Source organism: Lipophrys pholis, assembly GCF_963383615.2.
Source record: "Lipophrys pholis genome assembly, chromosome: 19".
NCBI classification, from domain to species: Eukaryota; Metazoa; Chordata; class Actinopteri; order Blenniiformes; family Blenniidae; genus Lipophrys; species Lipophrys pholis.
In genome coordinates, this window is record NC_137647.1 from 23,310,015 (window position 1) to 23,335,181 (window position 25,167).

A 25,167-nucleotide genomic window follows, 5' to 3' on the forward strand; every position below is an offset into this window, starting at 1 on the left:
TCATGGTCCCATTCTGATTCGTCAGGGTCTCAAGCTGAGCCATCATGATCTCATTCTGATCCGTCAGGGTCTTATTATTCGCCTTGAGGGTATTTTGCCTCGCCAACACGGTCTCATTGTCAAAGTGGAGGCTGTTCTTCTTAGCCAGCAGGATCTCCTTCTGAGCCTGCATTTTCTCATACTGAGCCTGCAGGGTCTCGTTCTTGTTCGTCTTTTCAGCCATGAAGACCTCAAGGTGAACCATCAGACCCATCTTCTCCTCCTCCATCTCAGCCAGCAGGGCCTCCGCCTCATGCTGCTCCCTCTTTCTCTCCTTCACCTCCTTCCGGAGCCTCTCTTTAAGAGCTATGCACTTCAGCCTCCAGTCCTCTTCTTTTGGAAGGTTCTGGTTTTTTATGTGAGGCAGCTCTTCAGAGGTGAGCTGGCACCTTGTAGGAAGACTCTCATCTGTCTTCAGGTCAAAAATGGCTGTGTCTCTGCTATCAAGCTTCAGCTCGATTATGTCTCGTTTTAAGACCTTTATCATTCTTTGAGGGTGGTGGCTCTCTGAGGAGACCCCAGTCTTTTGTCTTTGTGCTTCCAACCGTTCAGCCATCATCTGGAGATCCTTTTTCAAAAACTATTGTAATCTCCAGCTACGTTTGAACTTGTTAAAGTTTATCAACACTTCTACTTCTCGTTCTATATCTTTCTATTCTTCCTAGTGGAGATGAATGTTGTATGCTTCTTTTCACGTCAAAGTCACATAAACCAACTGAACTTTGCTCTCATGGCTTGTGACCTAAGCAAAAAGATCAAAGCCACAAAATGAAAACCATAAGATGAAAGCAGTGCCCCGTGGTGTCATACTACAACAAAGCCACGCTCAAACTGAGCCACATCCAGTGATGTCATATCAGTTTTAAGCCACGCCCCCATCCAGAATAGAGACAGAAACAATGCTCGCCTCCTTTTCAGTCTCTTTACAGACATTTATACAGAACTGTGTGAATGCTGGAAGAATTAATGTAGCTCTATATTTTACATTGAAATATATTTGTATTAAATTATTCTATGAACATTCTCAAAACTTCTCGGGTATATTTTCTACCTTAAAAGTTATTATAACACACTGCCTCGGCACACCAGGTCCAGAGTGTGTCCTTTTGAATCTGTGGGGAAGTGTATATGTTGCTGTAGACCAGGGGTCGGCAACCTTCAACACTCACAAAGCCATTTGCACCTGTTTCCCACTGAACAGTGTAGCAGCCCCTCGGATGTAGTTACTGGAAGACGCAAACAATTTCAAAACGGGTGTTGTGTCGATTTATTTTTCAATCAATCAACGAAACACTGTGAAAACTACAGAAGCAAAACAAAACGCCTTTCTGGAGTTCCACAAACAATACACTAGTAATTGATACACATATAACATGTAAAGTTCTACTTATATACAACTAAAGAATGATATTCTTTAATCAAATGAATAAATCGTTTGACAACAATACATTTCATAGCATCCTAGCCACATTTTCATACCTCGATCTGCTTTCCAAAGGGCGCTAGTTCACGGTTTCAGCCATTGGGGCCGTCAATATACATGTCTTTGGTTTGGAGCTCGTAAATTAAAATGAATTAAAAGTAATGGAGTAAATAACAATATAAACTTTCCTGACAGAGTCCCGCAGATAAACAAACGGATAATTAAGTTTTGTAAATTGAATTTATTGGTCCGCTTGCTGATGGAGACGGAGCAGTACGTACGACGTTCAACACAGACAAAAAAAACATTGGAGGAAGTGACTGCTGCTCCATAAAACGATGACATAGCTGACCACAAGGTGGCACTGTTGGACCACAATATCTTAATGATACGTGAATTTCCAATGCGGAGCAGAGCTTCTCTGAAATTCTATCAGGCATTTACACTTCCACCAAATCCGAGTACATAGTACAATGAATGAACAAATATACGGAAGTAATTAATTGTACAGGATTTTTGACTCGAAATTAAGTATGACAAGTTAAGCGATCAGCGGTGTAACTGTAGCATCATACAATAAATCAACAAATGTAGTGTTATCAATCTCGTTCTTCTAATCACTTCTTAAGAAGGAGTACCAATTTCTGGATTGGTCTCAATATCTCAGGGTTTGGACGGAGGGTCTTGTTTTTCATGAGGTCTTCGCTCCCCAACTTGCACTTTAACTCGACGAACTCGGCCATCACTACTTTGAAAAGTCTCTATCACTCGTCCATGTTGACACTGATTTCTTGGGAGGTTGTCGTTGGTCTGGATGTGAACTGGTTGCCACTCACGGTCTTGGACATTACTGGGGCCGCTGGTTTGCAGTTCCATCTCCTTCTCGCTCCGTCTGTGTGTGGAAGAGTTCTGAACCTCCTCTTTGTGTGTGGGATTCAAACGTGTGAAGGTGACGGATCATTGAAAGCAGAGCTTCCCACCCACCGAACCACGGAACGCTACTGGTCTGAAGATCATCAGGTGCGATGCCGCAAAGAGAGAATAAAAGTTTTTATTTTGAAAATGTCCATTTAAATGTCCGTTAGTCTGCATTGAGTTTTATTTTGGAAAATGCTTAAACGATAGATAAAATACAGGGAAGATTTTTTTTTACCTGGCTGACATGACAGAGCATCATCTGACATGTGATGACATGTCGGTCTTTATCACGCACCTGTAACTGCACCTGTAGCCACACCTGTAACTGCACCTGTCACCGCAACTGCAACTGCACCTGTTACCACACCTGCAGCCACATCTGTAACCACACCTGTAACTACACCTGCAGCCACATCTGTAACCACACCTGTAACTGCACCTGCAGCCGAGCCTGCAACAGCACCTGTAACTACACCTGCAGCCACATCTGTAACCACACCTGTAACTGCACCTGCAGCCACATCTGTAACCACACCTGTAACTGCACCTGCAGCCGAGCCTGCAACAGCACCTGTAACTACACCTGTAGAGTCCGGCTTCAGGATCTTCTGTCCTTCGAGCTGCTGGACATCAACATCGTCCAGGAGTTGGAGAGCGTCCCGAACAACACTCCTGCTGGTAAGAAGAGTTTCACTGCAGCTTTCTGCTGAATCAACAACACATTTCACTCTCACCCTGCAGGTCAAATCTTTAAGAAGTGCTACAGCCAGAACACAGATCCAGAATGTTCATCCATTTTAATAATCTGTCAGAATATCAATTCAGTTCAATTCAACTTTATTTATATAGCACCACATACAACAAAGTCATTTCTTGGTGCTTTTAACAGGGAGAAACCCAACAAATATCAGAGGAAAATCAGTTGAATTCAAACCATTTATCACACACTTGGAGCCATTTTCCACATTTAGTTAATTTCAAAGATCCTCTACCTAATGTTATCTTTTCATTTACTTTTTGTTTTTACGAGAATTTCTTTCTTTCTTATTTGTGTCTGAGTGTTTCAGTCATATATTTTTAAATCTTAATTTTACATATCTTTGTTCTTTTTCTTTTAAAATGTTTTTCTTCCATTTAAATTTTTATCTTTTGAAGTTCTATTTCTTCTCTCACTTTGAAAAAGAAGTCATAGTTCAAATGCCTTTTTTCTTGCTTTGTCATTACAATATTGAATTGAACATAAAATGTTTCACCATGACCTTGGTTGTCCTTAGAGACCCATGGAATTAATATTATTTCGGGTTGTTATTAATATTATTAATGTTGTTGTCATTGATAATAATATGCTAATTATCTGAATCTAGATCCACCATTTTGGTAAAAATAAGGTTTTGTTAGATTTGATTGATTTTCTGTTCATTTGCATTGAACTGAAAGGTTGTCACACCTTTAAACTGCAGAAATAAGAAGCTACTGAAACATTATGTGACGTATTTCAATATTTCAAGGTTGCGATGATGAATAAAATAATAAAAAGCACAATTGTTTACATGAAATGAGTGTGTAAAACACACAGCTTCACTTGAGATGTGTTGACGTCAGTCAGCGTCCTTCCTCCTCAGACATGACTCCCTGCATGTCTCCTCTGCCTCAAGACGGCCACGTGCAGGACAAGAGCAGCCCGTCGCTCGGTCTGATCCAGGAAGAGACGGAAGTCATCAACAGCATCATGAGTAACCAGCTTTTACCTTTTAACAATCTTTAACCAACTCGTTTTTAAATTTCAGAATGAATCTTGTATTGTATTCAATTATGCTTTATGAACCAAAACTTTAGCTTATGTTATCTTTATCAAATAAAAACTACAGTTAAAGAGTGTTTACATGTTATTATATTCAACGGTCGAAACCGTTTTACCTATTTTGTTTTGGCCACTTTATTGTGTTGTTTAGCTGTTGACTTTTGCGTGCGTTAGTTGCACCACAAGTCCTTTTGTTGCCAGTCGAACTAAAGGAAGACACATGAGTCAGGTTTCTTAAAAAATAATCTTCAGACTATATTGAAGTGCAGTGACCAAGCAATAATCAGAATTTACAGAATTCTGGGTCCTGGTTCCTACTCTAAACCGAGCGATGTGAACTGCGAGCACTTCACGGGAAGAAAGACGTGTCTACCTATGCAAAATGTGTATTTATGCGTTCATCTGCTCGCAGGCAGGGCGGTCCAATTGGTGAGTCTCGTGGTCACGGGGCACCGCAGGGTTGGCTGTGGTCACGGGGTTACTTGAGCGAGGTCAGCCAGAGGAACCAGTTGTAATGGGTTTCCCCAGATTGCAGTCAAGGTTTCGATCTCCCCTCTCAAGTTCCTGTTTCATACGCTATATCTCCTACAAATACTGAGATAAGCAGATTTTACAGACAGCATTGCGCAACCATGATCACTGTATCTAAAGTTGTTTATCATTAGAGCAGACCTCAGCAGATTGTTAGTCATGCGCTAGCAAATTTCCTCATAACAAGTTAGTATCATTCACACAGTTTTTAAGCGGAGCAGTTATATTAAGAATTAATATCTTAACAGCAGCAACAGGCGAGTTCAGCAGGAAGCTGATCCAGGCCTGTGTGGTCCTTCTGTCTGAGAGTAATATGTATAAACTGTATTATTAATTGTGAACTCTGTGTTGTATATGATGGTGCAGAGGACCGGATCACTTGTAGACAGCCTGGAACACTTTTTTTTTATTTTTTTTTTTTATTATGACGGTCAAGCATGTGTGGAGTCAATCAATGGTTTGTTCATGCATGTTAAAAGAGTCATATTATTCAGCTGTTCAACACTTTCACATGGTCTCGATGGTCCTACAATGTTTTATTCAAGGTTTCTTGCCCCAAATCCAGCTTTTCCTTGATTTTCCTCCATTTTCCCCTGATTTGGAGCAGCATGAAGACCAGAGACACTCGAGGACAACGCTGAAGTCGTCCTGACCGAAAACAAATCTTATTTACATTCGGATTCCCTCAGACGTCCAGACGCCGAAGGCTGGGTTGTTTTTCTATTTCTCCTGGATGTGATCGTTATAACGGAGGCTCTGTCCTTCCCTGATAACTCCCCACACCCGCCCCACTGGGAACTTGTCTCTGTTCAGGACTATCAAGGTCGTCTCACAACATCAGATGCCGGACTGGCACTGCAGAGAGAAGCAACAGTTCTGCTTCACCGCCTCCGATGGCCCCATGCCCCCCTCCACGCAGACACAGCTGGGGGTAGGCTAGCTGTGCACCCTTGGTGGTAGCGCACTGGAACCCCCCTCCCGCCGGCGGCGAGCTGCAAACCCCCCCACCCCCCATACCCACAAGTGCTTGTACCGAAGATATGTTGTAACCTGTGTTGATGCTTTAAATGTGCTGAGGTGTTTTTTGTCCTAATTACAAACTGTACTCCCTTAGAGCAACAGTCTGAAATCTGCCTGTTTTCTCCTCTTCCCACCTCTTGTTGTCTCTCTTTCCCCAAGCTTTATATACAATTTCATTGTACCTGTACTTGTACTTGTACAATGACAATAAATGCGATTCTGAATCTGATTTTGATTTGAATATTGGATCATAGGAGCTACATTCAGAATCTGCTGTGTCTAGGTGAGCTGGACTGGCTCCGCCCACACATGCCCATCTTGGGAAGAGGAGGAAGTACTTCCTCTCATCGTGCCATGTGCCAGAGCAGAGCCGCCTGATTGTGGGAGGAGTCAAAGGGAGGGCCTACCTTGATTGTGATTGGCTAAACCCCCGATGACACTATATAGGGTTTGATTTCTGATTGGCTGAGAGGACAGACTGTCTTCACTTCTGGGACAACATTCCAGGTATGGGGATGATTATTGCTGTTGTAAAACCAGTAGAAAGTGAATTTGACATAATATGACCCCTTTAAGGTATTTCCCAGGTTATTTAGATGTTAAAGCAGCCAAACAGGTTTTGGTTTTGACATGATTCAGTGAAACAAGAAGTTTATGTTTGCACTTTTTTCTTTCTTTCATTGACATTGATATGACTTCCAGAGAAGACATCCATGCAATATCCTGGAAAGATGTCCAAAAAGAAGGTTCATATAAGCTTTCAGTCTTACTTAAGTCTGACTTTAAAGTACTTTTCTACTGCACTGGTCACAAATCATATGTCTCCAAGTTAAGTTACAAAATTACTGGCGAGTAGCGGCAGCAAGTTGCCCCAGCGTTCACTGGGATGGATGGAAGGATTATGGATGGATGAACAATGGCTGGATGGATAATCTGCTGGTACAGAGTGCAGGTTAAAGAACCAATGAGGACTCTGGACAAGACATGGTTGTTGTTGCTGATGCTACTTTTGTGTTTTGGACTCTCCTGGACTTCTTTGAGATTGTAACAGACTTTAAGTTGTGAAATGTGCTGTAATTGTACTTAAAGCAAAGGAAATGGAGCAAAATACTGTATATTTCACCACCGGATGAAACGTTTTTCAAAGGACACAAGTTCATAAATTCCAAAAGAGATTTCAGAAATAGAACAACTATCAAAGTAGGAATATAAGAATATATATCTATATATCTATATATATAGATATCTATATCTATCTATCTATCTATCTATCTATCTATCTATCTATCTATCTATCTATCTATCTATCTATCTATCTATCTATCTATCTATCTATCTATCTATCTATCTATATATATATATATCCCATAAGAATGGCTACAAAGGTTTTTATTAAATCACTAAATAAAGTGAATCAAAGGTTTAAAGCACTAAAATATCTGGAATATGTTCAAAAGAGAAAAAAGAAGACTTAAAAAATGATTTCAAACAGAAACGAAATGAAGACGCCCACATATGAAGTTTCATCTTCAACTGTTTTAAAACATTTTGCCTGAAGGGAAACCACATCAACAGAAAACCGGGTTCAATCCAGTCCGACAACTTTCTGTGACGGAACTGGATTACTGAACAGGGATTAAAACTATTTGATGCTGAGCTAAAGCCTTTGTGTCAGAGACGAGAGTCAAACCTACACAGGTACGTCATCGGCATACAAACAAACTGACATTTACAGAGAGGTTATACTGACAATACTAATATGAAAGGAAAGGATAGAAGGATGCCAGAGACAAGAGTAATAATTAAGACATGAGTTGTGTTAAAACATGAAACCCTCGACTCTAAGTATGAATCGTCTGACAGGGACAGACACGTCTGCGTCCTGTCTCATGACTTCTAGTGAGAAGACCAGCTTCATCTTCAACCAGATCCCATCATAATTCCCTTCCTGACAATCAAACAGGTTTGTCGGCTCCACCTGTCAGCTCAGGTTTACTGCTCACCTGTCTCGTACTCAGTTATTCTCTCTGCATGAAGACAACCAGACTGGAACTGTCGCAGACAAAATGGTAAAAATCTTATGATATCCTGTTAGTTAACTGGGTTTTAAGTTTTTATTGTGAGTTATAATGTTGGTGTGCCGCAGGCTTCCATTCATTTCATGTTTTTGTGAGCGATGATGAAGGTTTTCTGAAGCGACTAATCCTGAACACGGGTTGTATTTTTCTTTTTTTATTTGTGCGTAACAAAGAAATGAAAGGAACGTCAGCCTTTGTTTTCGAAAGTTAAAACAAGAACATGTGAATACCATTTTTAAACCTTCGCTGTTTGTCACATAAAGTTGCAACATGGCAGCTTTGCTCTGTGAACTCCTTGGAAATGTTTATCAAAATATCTCTGAATTTTACTGAAATATCAGAAACAACATCATGATTTTCATGTAGATGCATATTCACTGGTTTGCATGTTTCAGGTTTGATGGACAGAATGTCTAGCAAAATCCACCTCAGTGAAAAAGTGCAGAGAAGCACTTGAGGGATTTCCACTGAAGGCAGGATTAGTGAACGTGAGCGGAGTCATCGGACGGCACTTTACAACAATCATTCAACACATTTTAGAGTAAAAATAACTAAAAGCCAAAATAGCTGAGATGAAAACTGTTGAATGACATCCAGACTGTTCTATGGTTAACAATAGGGACGCACCGATACCACTTAGTACCACGAGTAACCTTTAGCTACTCGCCAATACAGAGTACCGATATGAGTACTTAAATTTATACTCCATACCCAAACAATGTGAAGGTTATGTGTTGCCGCCACACAGCCTCTACGTCAACATTACGTCATCTCCAGCGTAAAAGTCATAGTTGGATCACGTTTAGCATGTAGCATCACTGGTGTGTGAGCCCAGAAACTCTTTAGCATGTAGCATGTAGCATGTAGCATGGCTCAGAGTAAAACCCTCCTGATCCACTGAGCAGTTTAACTACTGAGCGACATCGTTCTAACTCTGGTGTTGTAGGAACTGTCTTTCTCTTTCTCTTGATATTTTGTCAGAACATAATTTACAATCCGTCTTACTTTCCTCTTACGATCTCATTAATGTGAAAGAATCTCCAAACCACGGACATCACTCTTGCTCTCCTACTCATGACGACATTGTTGGGACCAAAGCTCAGGGATTCAAACAAAGAAGCCATGGAGCACATGTTCCTCTGAGAACAAAGAAACAACCCCCACTCTGCACGTCCCAGCAGGGGGCAGCACTCCACATCTTTCACCGCCGCTACTCTCCAGGAGGGGCAGAACAAAGTTTTCACATCTGGATCTGAAATCCCGCCCCAAGTCAAAGTCAAAGTCAAAGTAACTTTATTGATACCTGAAGGTAGATTTTTTGTGCAGCAGAGAGGGCATCTGACAGTACATACAGATATATTATTTATTTATTTATTTATTTATTTATTTATTTATTTATTTATTTATTTATTTATTTATTTATTTATTTATTAAATATCTAAAAACAGATATATTAAAACGCAGGACAGTAAAAGACAGTAGGGACACAGACATAGACGGGCACTCACAGACTCACTAACTGAAAAAGTGAATAATTCAATAACTAAATAAACAGAAGGAGCCATGAAAAATCATTATGACAATTTGTTGATAAAGTTAAAAAAGGAACAATAAATAGATAAAAAATCAGGTCAAAATTCATTATGGAACAAGACCCAAGAGTAAAGAGCTTTCAAGATTGATTTAAAAATGAAAAGGCAGCAGGAACAAAACTGCTCCTGTAGCGGCTCGTCTTCAGTTTTGGGGCTTTAAATCTCCGTCTAGATGGCAGGAGCTGGAGCTCTCTGGTCAGGAGGGTGGAGTCATCTCCAGAGATGGAGCTGGAACTCTCTGGTCAGGGGGTGGAGTCATCTCCAGAGATGGAGCTGGAACTCTCTGGTCAGGAGGGTGGAGTCATCTCCAGAGATGGAGCTGGAACTCTCTGGTCAGGGGGTGGAGTCATCTCCAGAGATGGAGCTGGAACTCTCTGGTCAGGGGGTGGAGTCATCTCCAGAGATGGAGCTGGAGCTCTCTGGTCAGGGGGTGGAGTCATCTCCAGAGATGGAGTTTACAGCCGCTGTAGCTGCCTGTTGAACAGCGACTGTAAGCTCAGCTGGGACTGTCCAATCAGCCGACTGGCCCATTTTATTAATTGACTGACAGAGTTCCTCTCTTTTAAATGAACGTTTCCAAACCAAGCCACCAGTGAGAAAGATAAAACGGATTTGACAAAAGCACGATAAAATAGTGTCATCAAGGTTTTGTCCACATTGAAACGGGACAGCTTTCTCAGACAGAAGAGACGCTGGTGTCCCTTCTTGTTCTCTGCCTCACAGTTTTCTTTAAAGTTTAACTTTGAGTCAACGAGAGTCCTCAGATATTTATATGATTGTACTCGTTCAATCGTTTGTCCCTGGATGATGGTGGGCTCAGGTGTATTTGTGTTTCTCCTGAAGTCAGTGTCCATGTCCTCGGTCTTAGACATATTGAGCTGGAGGTGTGCGTCTTCACACCACCGGACAAAGTTATCAATGACAGGGACATGACTGTTTTCATTTGACTGTAGCAGCCTCACAATTACCAGTCATCTGCATATTTTAAAATAAATCGGTCTTTAAAAGTGCTCTGACACATTAGTGTAAATAATATATAACAATGGTGAGAGCACACCCCCTAGTGGTGAGCCTGTGCAGGAGCACAGTTTATCTGATGTACACCCGTTGACTCTCACCCTCCATGTCCTGTTTGTTAAAAGGTTTAAAATCCAGCCCACCATATTATTGTTAAGGTTAAAATGTTCTAAAAGCCTCCAGGTTACAATGTGTGGTTGAATCGTATTAAAGCAGAAGAAAAATGGACAAATTAAAGCCGTGTGTGACGCCCACTCCCCTCCAGCTGCTTAAAAACCATGTTAAGCAGAGTGGGTGCAGAGTGAGTGCAGCGTCCTCCACTCCTCTTCTGGGCCCGGAGGAAAACTGCAATTTATCGATTGAACTCTCAGTATTTACCAAGATTTCAGAACGCACCAGTTTTTCAAAGATTTTCATGATGATTGATATCAGGGCCACCGGTCTGAAGTCATTGAGAGTCGTGGGACGATTGGATTTAGGGACCGGGACAATGACAGCGTCCTTCCAGATCCGGGGGACATGCTGTGCTTCCAAGGATCTGTTTAAGATTTTATTACAAACTGGGCTCAGTTGTTGTGAGCAGGTTTTCAGTAGCCGGCCACAGATGTTATCTGCTCCAGGACTTTTATTAATATTTGAGCATTTAAAAGCTTTTTCCACCTCCTCTGGTTTTATAGAGAAGTGCTGGATGTCACACAGTTTGAGGGTTATTTCCTGTGTGTCTTTGCTAAAATCAAGGACATTAAAATGATTGTAAAAACAATTAAGAGAATTGGCAAACTCATCATCTGAGCTGAAGCCATTTAAAGTGACATTAGTGCTACCTCTTGTGTTCTGGAGGCCCGCTATAGTTTTCCTCCTGGACCAGGCTGAGCCCGGGCTGAGCCCAGGCTGTTAGAAGCCGTTTTGTTCTCCAGTGTTACTCTATAGCTCTACTGGAGCTCTCCCCCAGGCCCAACCTCAGACCAAAACATGGCTACATGGCTGGAGGTCCAAGCTGGAACCAAACCACTCTGAGCCGGCTCCTCTTCGCTTTCCCAGTCCATCGAGCTGCTGACCGGACGGCCGCGCTCCAGCCATCGCAAAGACCACACAGCAACTTGTGTGTGTGTGTGTGTGTGTGTGTGTGTGTGTGTGTGTGTGTGTGTGTGTGTGTGTGTGTGTGTGTGTGTGTGTGTGTGTGTGTGTGTGTGTGTGTGTTTTTACAGATCCGTCCATTGTGGCTTCAGGGGGTTTTGGTTGTGGCCCTCGTGGTTCTGGTTCCATCTCCCCTTCAGATCTTCAGCTCAGGAGAACTGCTCAGTGAGGCCAGAGGGACGACAAACAGGTAAAGCTGTGTGAGTGTGTGTGAGTGTGTGTGTGTGTGTGTGTGTGTGTGTGTGTGTGTGTGTGTGTGTGTGTGTGTGTGTGTGTGTGTGTGTGTGTGTGTGTGTGTGTGTGTGTGTGTGTGTGACTCAGCTCCCACACCCCCACCCTCCTCCAGGTCGCTGCTCCCCTCCCACCTGAGCCAGCCCAGCTCCTGCAGTTGTCCTCTCAAGCCGCTGCTGCAGGTTTACATCCCTCAAGAGCAGCAACAGGAGGTGGAGCAACGCCGAGCTCAGGAATATGAGGAGTACAAACTCAGGTAAGATGGAGGAACTGAAGAGTAAATGAGTCATAACCTCGACGGTTACAGCTGTGGTCTGATCAGAACTGAGCCTGAGCGTCTCCAGAAAGTCTCCTCTCACTCCTTCTCACTCCTTCTCACTCCTTCACACGACAATGGAGTCCGAGCGTTTTCTAAAAGTTTCACCTCGGGAGCTGTTTTGTTTCTAGTTGTGTTTTCAAGTGGTTCCGATCACCGTTGTCATGTCAACGTAAATGTAAATTGGTTTTGTTTTCTCTTGAAATCTTAAAAGTAATTTAACCAGTAACTAATATCACAACAGTATGGCAGTTTTATGTTGGCTCATTAAAATGTATCGCTCATTTTTCAAATCAAGTGAATTGTGAGTTTCACCCTCAACATGAGCGTTACTCCTTCCTTTGGTTGTGCACACGATCCACATGGGTACTGTTTGAACAGTCTCACCTCCTCAACAGAAACCCGTTTCGACAGCCCAGACTGCAGTACGCTTTAGCCAACTCTCCTCTGCAGTACCCCATCCAGGGGTACACAGTGCGACCTCTGACCCCGACTCTGATACCAGGTACCTACGTGACGTCCCTTTGGGACTTTGCACACACAGTATGGAGGAAGTGTGGCACAGCCACGGAGTGAAAGAGAAACTCTGACGAGTTAAATAATCTGGATCCAAGGTAGGGAGAGTTATCTACACACACTTTGGCCGTGTGCACCAGTTCAAACATTTTGATAAAGAATCAGGAAGGTTGTCCTCCGTTTACATGATGACGTAGTCACACCGTTTTCAAAAAGTTCCACCCTGGGAGCCGTTTTTGAAAAGCTAAATTCTCAGTTGCTCCGAGCGCCGTTGTCATGCCAACCGGCCTTAAATATGTAAATGATGCCTGTGATAGTTTGAAGCTGGAAGAATCAGGTTCTCGGATATGAAACGAGGATTTCCACCCTTGAAAGCTTCAACATCTTCAACATGAACCTGAAAATAAATGAAACTGCAGCACTAATTAATCTGTTTGTTTTCATTTCAGATTTGAGGCTGTTTGCAGAACAAAGAAGCAGCTACAAGGTCTGTATGATATTAAAAGGTTCTTAACTTTTCACCTTCCTGCACAACCATGGAAGCAGCCATGAAGTCAGTACAGAGAACTTTATCGGGTGGTGTCGACAATCTCACTCCAGCTGAACAAAGAGACATGATGGAGGACTTCCGAGGCCCGTACTACGACCCGTGATAAACATAACCAGGATCTCTCTCTGTTTCCTGGGTTAACTTATACCAAGCAGGTTATCAACCCGCTGGTTCAACCCAGACCTACGTGTGTGCGTTCACGTGAAAGGGGCGGAGTTTGCAGCGTCTGACCAATCACAGACACGGAGAAACCCTGCAGAGCAGTTTACAGATTACTGAGGGATCAGTTATTCTCTGAGATTATGAAGAATTAAAACACATCCACCAGGATAAAGCAACACTGCTGCTGCAGCCAAAGCCAGAACATTCCTGACTTGTTAGTGCTGACTTGGTGTGATTATACCAGATTAATTTATCAGATATAAACGGACTGTGATCACTCAGTTTCACTTTATTACAGCAGAAACGTGTCGGAAAGAACTTCCTCACTGCTCTTCTCTAACTTTACATTTTTCATCCAGTTGTTTTATGTTGGAATATTAATTCATCACCGTGAAGGCAGGAGTAGTTCTGTTCCATAACTTCATGTTCCTGCAGTTCAGTCAGGTGTGATCATGAACCTCATAAAGACAAACAGACCTGGAACTTAGAACAAAAACATCCTTCAGAGCCTCAGAGACCAGGATTTATTTTATTATGTCAAAAAGATCACTCTCAATTAATTTCTCTGCTCTGCTGCAGCTCAGTGTTGAACCTGCCCACCAATCACCATCATTTAAGAATGGGCGGGGCATTTTCCAAAGATCTGATTGGTCAGGAGGCGGAGCTCTGACCTCTTATCGAGAACGTAACCTGCTCAAGAGCAGGTTAGACATTCAGCGTAAGTTGCCGGGGAGATTTATCCTGGTGAGAAGTGAGCGAGCGCCGTAGTACAGAAAACCCAGGATTAATGCTGAAGTTACCTCGATAAGAGAAAATCCAGCGTCAAAGTACTCAGGAGAGCTACAGGCCCCGTTTACACAACGGTAAAATATCTGGACGTTTTGGGATCCGTTTACACGACAATGTTACTCACAGCGACTAAAAAATAACCTTTTGGAAAATCTCTCACTGTGGATCATCTAGAACGTTTACTACACCATCATCTAGAACGTTTACTACACCATCATCTAGAACGTTTACTACACCATCATCTAGAACGTTTACTACACCATCATCTAGAACGTTTACTACACCATCATCTGGTACATTTACAACACCATCATCCAGAACGTTTACTACACCATCATCTAGAACTTTAACTACACCATCATCTGGTACATTTACAACACCATCATCTAGAACGTTTACTACACCATCATCTGGTACATTTACAACACCATCATCCAGAACGTTTACTACACCATCATCTAGAACTTTAACTACACCATCATCTGGTACATTTACAACACCATCATCTAGAACGTTTACTACACCATCATCTGGTACATTTACAACACCATCATCTAGAACGTTTACTACACCATCATCTGGTACATTTACTACACCATCATCTAGAACGTTTACTACACCATCATCTGGTACATTTACTACACCATCATGTAGAAAGTTTTCTACACCATCATCTAGAACGTTTACTACACCATCATCTGGTACAGTTACTACACCATCATCTGGTACATTTACTACACCATCATCTAGAATGTTTTCTACACCATCATCTGGTACATTTACTACACCATCATCTAGAACGTTTACTACACCATCATGTAGAAAGTTTTCTACACCATCATCTAGAACGTTTACTACACCATCATCTGGTACAGTTACTACACCATCATCTGGTACATTTACTACACCATCATCTAGAATGTTTTCTACACCATCATCTGGTACATTTACTACACCATCATCTAGAACGTTTACTACACCATCACGTAGAAAGTTTTCTACACCATCATGTAGAAAGTTTTCTACACCATCATCTAGAAGACTGTTTTTCTCACAAACAACAGACTGACAATAAGATATAAGACAGTTTGAAGCTTCAAAGCTTCACATTGTGTGTTTATACATCAGTGGTGTTATTACAGGAAACAACACCCACTAATGACTCCACAGCAAAACTACGGTGATTTCAGCGTTTTTGTCATTTCCGTGTGTTTGGACCTCATTTTCAACATGTTTCCGTCTGAACACAAAACGTTTCTGAAATGAAAACCAAGAAGCTGTGCTTGCACTCGAAGTGACGCGGTAAACGGGGCCACAGAGTCAGGCAGTAGGAACTGGATGGACGAGTTGATGGTTTGACTGGAGTTTGATGGTATGATCCAGTGTGGATACTCTAACCAGTCCCAGGTGTGTTTGTCACAGGTGTCCCTGAAAGTTTCCAGAGGTTTCCTGACCAGCAGGCTGAAATCATCTGCTACAGTCAAAGGTGAGCGTTCACCCTCAGACTTTATGAGCTTCAGAGCTACAGGACGTCTGAGAGGTCCACTCTTCGTTTCCATGGAAGAAGTCACCAAAACACTCCTTGGTGTAACTGAGAATGTTGACAATGTGACCTTTAAATCACTGGTCCTGACTGTTGAGCCAGAGTGGTGTAGATCTCCAGGACAGGACCTTCACTACTAGCTCATCACATTCACTGACTATCGACTAGCTGATCATGATTTATCAGCTCATCAAACTGCTCTGGCATCAGGTCGTCGATCAACACTGTTTATTGGGTCTCTGCACAATAAATTAGCGCTGTGTGCATCAGTCACTGAGCACTCTTTACTGCAGCGGTTCTCCAGTGGTTCTCCAGCTGTTCTCCGTCTGTAGACTAGAAACCAGGAGGACATGAAGCAGGTGGTGAGAGTGGCAGAACTCAACATAAATAAGCTACTACATCCTTCAGAGGCTAATCCCAAAGATGATCCTGGAGAATACAGCTTGTATTATCCAGTTGGAAGAATTGAAGGAGGACAGGAAGGAGCCAGTCCGGATGGATGAGAGGACCTGATTAGGATGTCCCAAGTCGCCTCCTGTTCGAGGTCAATCAGGAAGATCCAACTGAGGTTGGTCCAGGACACCAGGCAGAGAATGACCTCTGGGTTGGGTTGAAAGAGTCTTGGCGTCCCCCCGGGGAGATGTTTGGGCTTGGCTCTACTCTAACGATCCCGTGTGGACTGACCTGGAAAGAAAATGATGGAGTGCTCAGGCATTAACCGAAGATGTGAAATGTGTCCTCGTGAATAAACTCCAGGTGGTGGTACCAATGAGATGACAATCGAGTCGAGTAGCCTGGAGACCCTCAACGACCAGCTGGAGAACCTGATGTACAAAAGCTCTGACTACCACATAAACAGCAAAGACCTCGGTAAGTGCTGAAGACATGTGAAGTTAGAGATCCTGACCTGAAGTGTGTTTTGTGTTTTACTCTCATGATATTACAACTGTTAATAAAGATCGTAGTTTCAGGTGTTCACATGTCATCCCTTCCTGTCATGAGTTTATAGCTGACTCCCAGCTCACGAGCTGCATCCTTTGTAGACCTGAGTCCTTGACCGGCCTCACATATCCCAAAATGTGCAGTAAACTAATAACTTTTATGATTTACGCAACATTCCTGACTGACATTCCTTCTTAGTCTCACCTGGTGCTCAGTTATGCACAAACACACCTGATCCGAGGTGATCCATCGAGGAGGAAAACTCTTTCAGCTCAATCACATCACAGACTGTACGAACAATAAGAAGAACGTTTCCTCCAGAGAGCCATGAGTCCCAGTCAATCTTCTCCTGCGACTTGGTAGTTTTATGGTTGACAGTCTCTGTAACAACGATCCAATCGTCTGTCCAGTAGAATGCATGTGTGTGCGGTTTCACCAAGAGGTCCAACACCAAGACTACATCATTTTCAACCTTTATGCTGTTTCCATGGAAACGCACATTGTTTTCAAAATGTTTCTGTGTAAACGCCAAACCTTTATGTAACCAAAACACATAAACGATGTATGTTCATTTGAAAGGTTGAAGCGGAGTGTAAATGTGATTCAAGAGTGAAGTCAGAGTTGATGAGGTGATCAGGAGTGAAGTTACAGACTCCTTTCCTGGAGGTGAAGTTTCTACTATTGACATTGATGCTGTTAAAATCTTCACTAACGTACAAAATAATATAATTCTACCTCCGCTGTGTCCATCAATTCAACCAAAATAAATAGCCTAAGTTTGAGGGAACTTCACACATCTGTTCAGTGACTGAACTGAACACACTGATTTCACTCAGCAGAACTGCTGACATCGACAGTCTTACAAGGACATGTAAATGTCTCGGCCTTGACCTGATTCCTCATTCCAATGCAAAGGAGACATGGACGCATAAAGGTGCACACATCTGTTTTTCAGTGTCTTTAAACAGTATAAATGTTCCCTGAGGACGTGAACGTCACTGATTGTTATTGATATCAATCAATACAAACTGCAGTCAGTTTATTTCCTGGTGTCTACTCGTGAATTCTTAAAAGAAAGATCCTGTCCTGTGTTCTTTTGTACCCAGTTAACTTCCGTTTCGAGGACCATGAAGCTTTTTTCTCCATTTCTATCAAGCAACCTAAAGTGCCAATCCTGTGGGACATGGGAAAAGGTAGGAGACCCCCTTCCTTTACTCAGTACGTAGATCACATTGAAGTAATTACAAGTACATACACTTTACTAAAAGACTTTGCTGATTGAAGTACTGAGTCAACCTACTAAAAAAGTATTTTAAATGTGTCCTTTAGTGTGAAACCATCGTCTCTGTTTGTCTCTAATCTGCTAATCTGGTTGGACTCAACTGTCTTTTCTGACTGTCTTCAAAACAAACATCGAGTCAGTTCAAAGATTGTCAGAAAGGACAGACATTTGTCTTCAAACAGAAGAAGGAAATGTAGAATAAATCCCTGATAAGATAAAGACGCCTCAACAATCTGCTGCTCTCATGAAACCACCACTGGTTCCACATTGGTAAGAGCTGGTACAAGTTGGGTGGCTGTGGCTGAGTGGTTGTCTATCAATCAGAAGGTTGAAGGTTCAATTCCCCACCCCTCCCTGTCCACATGTTAAAATAGCAATTGGTCGGTGGGAGTCCCAACCTGTGCGTCCTGCCCTCCATCGTGAGTTTGTCCTCCCACCGACAGAAAGGAACATAACATATATTATATAGAAATGAAGTAGTTTCCTATTCAATGTTCATTTACAGAAATATTCGGTGAGTGATAATTTGAATTAGAATTGTTTTACTTCTGATGAACCAAAACGTAATTGTATTGAATTCCCATAAGAGAAGAACTGATGAAAACAAAAATGGCTTCAGCAACACTCTTTGTTTGCTTCTTTCAGACATCAACTCTCAAGTCACCATCACCATGAAAACCTTCATGCGATACCAAAAACTGAGGTTGTTGCTGGACAGTATACGGAACTATTACCCCAGAATACCGATCATCATCGCAGACGACAGCATGGAACCTGAAGCCATCACTGGAGAGAACGTGGAACACCACATCATGCCTCCAGAAAAGGTCCAGAACAGCTTCCTCACAGTTTAAAGATATTACACTCCAGAGGTGGAAAACATGCTGAATATGTGTACTTGAGTACAGCTGCTGCTACATGTATACATTGTAGGGTTTGGAAGTGAAAGAGCATCTGTATCCAAAGGTTTTCAGACAATAAAGTAACTACAAGTTACAGTATGAAGTATAAGTGAAGTTACATTGTTAGACTAGTATACTCAATAATATACTAATTAGTATCGTCAACAAAGTACAAATACTACACAGCACTACTTTCCTGTAGTAATGTGAGTATTTGCATGTTGTTACTTTTCCCTCTAAATGAAGTTAAAGTGACAGAAGCGTCTTCTGGAGCTCAAACTTGGACACATGGTCAGTGTGGTTTATAGGAATCTCTGGGGTTTGGGTCTGACAAGAGACTCCCTCCTCCAGGCGACCCGACCGAGGCTGATCACAGCTCTTCCTGTGTCCCAGTGGCGTTCTACTGCTGTTATTGGCGGTTCTACTCCGGTTGGTGTCGGTTATGCCCAGTGAGCTGGAGGCCTTGCTCAGGGACTGGGTCTCAAATCCCAAACTGCCCACTTCCACTGGCATCCGCCAGGTCATCCACCCGTTCCTCCATCAGTCCTCAACCAAGTCCTGAAGCTTCTCTCTCTTCCTCTCATGAGCGTCCTTTATCCTTTCTCCCAGGGCGGTGTTAGCCCCAGCAAGACCAGAGGCCGAAGGAGCCCAGTCTGATCTTCTGTTCTATTCTCTTCTATTCTATTCTCTTCTCTTCTATTCTATTCTATTCTACATCCCGTGCTGTGTTTCCTTGGACCTGATATGAGGAAAAGAAATAAACGGTGAAATGTTTCTCACACTCAGGGCTGGTTCGCTGGGAGGAATCTGGCCATTTCCCAGGTAACCACCAAGTACTTCCTGTGGGTGGACGACGACTTTTTGTTTTCAGAGAGAACGAAGATTGAGAAATTTGTGGAGGTGATGGAGGCCAATCCTGAGCTGGACCTGGTGAGACTTTGTTTACGTCCCAAAATTAGTATAAGTTAATTTACAAACCGTGAAATTTCAAATTATTCTAGAATACAAATCAAGATACATTTTTCAATAGTCATTGTTTAAAAGTGTCTCAAATTGTATTATTATATATTATTTCCAAACATTATTATTATTAAAACAAACTTTTTGTTTACTTTCTAGTTTTTTGTTGTTATTTTTTTTCCACTTTCTCACAGATGGTTTCTTTTGCTTAATTCATGTCAGGGTTCCTTCACACGTTGTGACTTGATCAGTATTTTAGGATTATCAGCTGCTACTCTGAGCAAGCTGGAAGTAAAAAAGGTTGTACGACATCAGTTTGACGACACGATGAGCTAAGAACAAATGTAAGAACTCCAGTGGGACATCATCTGTCCCGCTGAAGCTTTAATGGATGAAAGAATGAAGCTGCCAGAGAACGGTGTGGTGGTTCTGCTCACATTCATGTTCAGGAAAAAAGCTTATTGTGGACGTAGGTGAATCATTTACATGTGATCCAACGTTTTACCTTCTTGGTAATGTGCAAACCCTAGTGCTGCTGTTGATCTGATCACTTCCAGACCCTGATGCTGCACATGGTCCACGTACAAAGTGGACTTTCCTGGATGTGAACACAGGTGTGATCAGGTCTACGTTTGTTCCAGGTGGGCGGAGCAGTCGTGGGGAGGCGCTATTTCTTCACCGTTAACTATCAGGAAGGAAATGAAACAGAGGGTGGCTGCATGCACACACATTTTGGAAAGAGCTACCATTCACTTCCAGGCTACCCACAATGTGCACTGGTCAATGGAATGACCAACTTCTTCCTGGGTCGTACCGACGCCATACGCAGAGTTCGATTCGACCCCAAACTGCAGCGCGTGGCGCACCATGGTGAGTCCGCACACACCAACTCAGTCTCACACCTCACGTTCCTCTTCTCACACTAAACTGCAGGTTTGACCTCATCGGTCAACTTCCTGTGTTTTAAATTAAAATATGATTGCACAGCTACTTAGAAACTTGAAGCAGAATAGTTAGATGCCTTTGGTATTTATTGTCTACAACTGGTTCCTCAAACTGAACCGTAGGCAAAGGTCCCGTTTAAAAAACTAGCAGAACTTTCTTCACATTTGAGGGGTCCGTTTACACGACATCGGTGTGCAGATCCACTGCTTCAGAGAAGTTTTTATACTCCCAAGGTCAAACGTTTCTTTCAGGCTCCCCTGCAGAGACTGCTGGGGGCTATGGAGCGCTCTTACTGCTCAGACGTATCCCTCCTCGTGGTAAATAGTTCCTTCTGCTCATGCGCCAGTAAACAAACATGGCGCCCCCGTGCTGGAATGACTTGCGGTCCATATTTTAGTTATATCGTCCCTATCGGTAGTTTAATAGTTGAGACTCTCCCCTGATAGCATCTGATGTGTCATCAGTCCATACGGATGTCGGGTGCTCTCCATTGTCTTCACGTTTATAGTGCATTGGCCTCTGCACATGTCTGTGTCATTTCATTACAAAAACAGGTAATAGCGTCATCCTGTGGCCCGGCATAGTAACTACATCATTGTCTAAGTGTTCCCTGCTGCGCACACACACACACACACACACACACACACACACACACACACACTCACTCACACACTTCGATGTTTTAAACACCTCAGGTCATAGCATCCTTTCTTTGAACCCACCTATTTTTCAAGTGAGCCAAACCATTGGATCATGTGAGTGACGGGTGTTTCTTGTTGCCCAGATGTTGAGTTTTAGGTTGACTGTTTAAACATTAAATGGTTCTGCATGACTAGCCGAGGTTCTAGCCTTGGGTTTAACCTATAAAGACTGAATTTCTTGTTAAAGAGAATTAAACAACATGAAGAACAGAGCGCTGAAGCTGAGAAGAGTAGTCAGTGGTTAAAGTTAGTGACTTGCTGCTTTTTGCTGGTTGAACTTCAGCTTCAGATCTTTGTAACAAGCCCCAGATTGTCTCTGTGTGAAAAATACTTATATTAATAACCCCGTGTGTAAAGTGTGAAATGTCTTCATCAGCCCCACCTTTCCCCCGGTGCACATCTGCATTAATGTGCAACAACAGTGTGTGATCAAGATCACTGCCACTGAAAAGATTGAGCACCCACTGGGGGATAGCCAATCTACATAAATAAAAGTCTCCCTCTGACCTGAACGAAACAGGCATCAACACCCCCTCCGGAGGGCGCCACAGGCAGGTAAATCTGTGCCCGTGGCGAGAAGCGTCTTCAATTCACATCCTCTGAAGTTCTTCTTCTATCTCGTCTTACTCATTGTTTTGTTTTGATTTTCTGCTGATGCAGAGGGGAATCTCAGGTGCAGGGCTAATTTAAATATGATTTACATAATTAAATGAGGGTGAGGACAAGGAGCAGTCAGCTACTCCAACATGTGTGCTCAATTCCACGTTGATCAGGATGTACAAAGGAAATGTGCTTGGATTCATGAATAGGCACGGATTCATACATCTGGATTTCTTTGTGTTTAAAATGTTATCTGGATTCTAGCGGACGCCATTTTTCATTAGGAAATCAGTAGGAAACTTGGGGCCCCAGCTTAAGGCTCCAAGTTTCCCCTTATGTTATATTAGTGTTATATTTATATCCTCTGTCCGCAGAGATCTTCACGGATGGCCTGGGTACCCTGATGGTCGCCACCTGCAATGATCCAGCGTCCATGTTCGTCCTCCACCAATCTCACAAGGGCAACAGTGAAGAATACAACAAGTTCAGATATGTTAAACATAGAGACTTCGATTACAGATTCAGTATTTATTACTTTAAAAACCACCTCAAGTGCGTTCATTTGTAACACAGTATGGACACAATACATCAGAGTTACTTCCTTTCTTTTTTCTAATCAGATTTTATGATGATCTATTCTGTGATGTGGGATCAAATGTAATCTGATTATTAGTGACTTGCAAAAGATGTCAAAGCAGTGATAAAATGTTATATTATGAGCTTCAGGGAAAATAGTCTTAAAAGCATGTGAAAGGATTCATTCCTTTCTGGGCAGATGTTTCAGCTTCCATCTTTCTTTCTTCAAAACATTTGAGAACATTGTGATATGTTGGCCTGTGTAGGATTTGGAGTTGTGCTTCACACTTTGCATAATAAAAACAAATGTAGAAAAACAAACTTCTAGTTAAACGAATTCTGGTAATTCTTTCTTTATTTTACTTATAGAGTGTCAATAGGCAGCCAATACAGGTTCCATATGGGCTCTCTCTACCTCAGGGTTCCCCAGTTCCGGGCCTTGAGGGCCGGCGTCCTGCATGTTTCAGGGTTCTCCCAGTTGCAACACACCTGAATGCAATAAGGCCTCGTCACTTGGCTTTTTTTACAAGCTTGACGATGATCAACATCAGATTGAGGTTTGCTGAAGCTGGGAGGAGCTAAAACCTGCAGGACACCGGCCCTCCAGGACCGAGGTTGGACACCCCTGATCTACATGTATGCTGATCAACAGAGCGAGTGATGAAATACACAGACATAATAAAGAGTAGACGCCACATAGGCTACCGCGGTGCAGGAAATACAGCCGCCATCTTGGTCCAGTCGCCCAACCTGTAAACACAAACTGCAGCAGCAGAGAATCCAAGACCCCAGAGCACCGTGTGGAGTATTTCTGGACAAATGGGGGGACTGTAGAAAGCAGGGCTCAGGGGATTACTTTTCACAGTTAGATGGAACATTACTATTGTTTGAATTTAGTGAATGTAAACTTACTGTTGTGTATCTCTGTCCACTAGTGAACTCAGAGCAGCTGCCATGATCTGGACTTTGTTTACAGCCTGTTCACCTGCTTCTAGTCCAACTGAGACTTTATAGATCACATTCCACAACATACTTAGATTACAAAAGACACATGAATTCTAGAGTAGAAATCAACCAAATACTGCTGGTATAACACGGACCAGCACATTGTACCAGGTGACACAGGTTCTATTGTTCACCAGTAATTCTTTCACCCTAACAGAACTAAGATTCCTCTCATGTCTCCTCCTCACTGACTGAGGAACACTGACTGAGGAACACTGAGGAACACTGACTGAGGAACACTGAGGAACACTGACTGACTGAGGAACACTGACTGACTGACTGAGGAACACTGAGGAACACTGACTGACTGACTGAGGAACACTGACTGAGGAACATCTGACTGAGGAACACTGACTGAGGAACACTGACTGACTGACTGAGGAACACTGACTGAGGAACACTGACTGACTGACTGAGGAACACTGACTACATGTGACTGGAGAATAGGTTGAAACAAGTTCAGTCACCGCTTCAGCAGCTTTGGTTTATTAATGTATTTTTTCATGTTCATAGTGAGCTAAACAGTACTACAATGTTTTGATATTTGATAGGTAATTTGCAAAACACACACACGAAGCACATTTTCGATGTTCTGTCGTTGCAGCGTCTCAAAGCAGGTACATTATTTTGTCATGGAAATTGACTGTCAGCCGTCCCTCGGGGCCCTTCAGCTTTAGGCCCAAGGCAGTTGCCTGTGTTGCCTACCCCGTCGCGGCGCCTCTGGATTTGCTTTTGGTTTAATTTTTCAGACTGGCCATAACAAAGTGTCTTGTGACCAATGCAGCACCACACATGAGTTAATCTGAAACAAATTTCATTCAGTTTGCATTGTGCACTCTAGATTTATTAGTAAAGAAACCATCTGATCAAATCCAGACACTTCCACCAGTCAGACGCAAATCGTAGCATAGTTCAGATCAAACACCTCAGCCAAAGAGAAGTTTGCTCAAGTTCAACAACAGAAGGGACCAAACCACTGTGAAACTTATCAAAAAGGTACCAACATGTTGGAACAGCACATATCAAATCCTGGCAAGGATGAGAAGGAGCCAGTGTGTGTCTGTTGTCTCATTGAAAACAGATAGAAGTCCTTACAGCTGATGAGTGATCGCTCCTTTCCTTCAAGCTACAGTGGAGTTGTCTGAGGAGAAGAGAGTTTCACACTCAAAGATATTTCCATGATGAAAATACTGTATCATGCACTGGAGTGTAATGCTTCAAAATTGCAGACACAGTCAGCAATACATAAAACAATACATAAAACACTTTTTTTTTAAATAAAAGTACAAAAGCAACATCACATTCACTACACTTCCCCTTTGATTTTCCAACTTTGACTGCATATTTTAAATATATAAAACATATTTTGATCTTAAATACATACATATACAATATAAAATACTATCACTTAAATATGATTTAATATGCTATGTCAATGAATCAGTATGTCAGTTTAGTCTCTCAACTGGGTTTCCTGCAATGATTTTTAAGATCCAGCAGGTGTCAGTAATGAGGCACACGGCGATGCAGTGACACAGGACCGATACAGTTTGGGTAATGTGCCACAACGCTTCACGAGGCCTCATCGGCC

The 25,167-nt window shown here is 42.4% G+C and overlaps 1 protein-coding gene across 1 annotated transcript; it reads left to right on the top strand.

Moving 5' to 3' along the window:
* The first annotated feature begins 7,400 nt into the window (after positions 1-7,400).
* Positions 7,401-22,901, top strand: LOC308124152 (beta-1,4 N-acetylgalactosaminyltransferase 2-like). The gene is made up of 13 exons (XM_080486981.1): positions 7,401-7,430; positions 7,633-7,801; positions 11,628-11,746; positions 11,903-12,043; positions 12,502-12,608; positions 13,069-13,106; positions 15,543-15,606; positions 16,420-16,533; positions 17,712-17,798; positions 18,533-18,714; positions 19,576-19,719; positions 20,391-20,619; positions 22,370-22,901. Exons 2-13 carry the CDS (start codon positions 7,799-7,801, stop codon positions 22,561-22,563), a joined length of 1,422 nt encoding a protein of 473 aa, XP_080343107.1. The 5' UTR covers positions 7,401-7,430; positions 7,633-7,798; the 3' UTR covers positions 22,564-22,901.
* Positions 22,902-25,167: the final 2,266 nt, after the last annotated feature.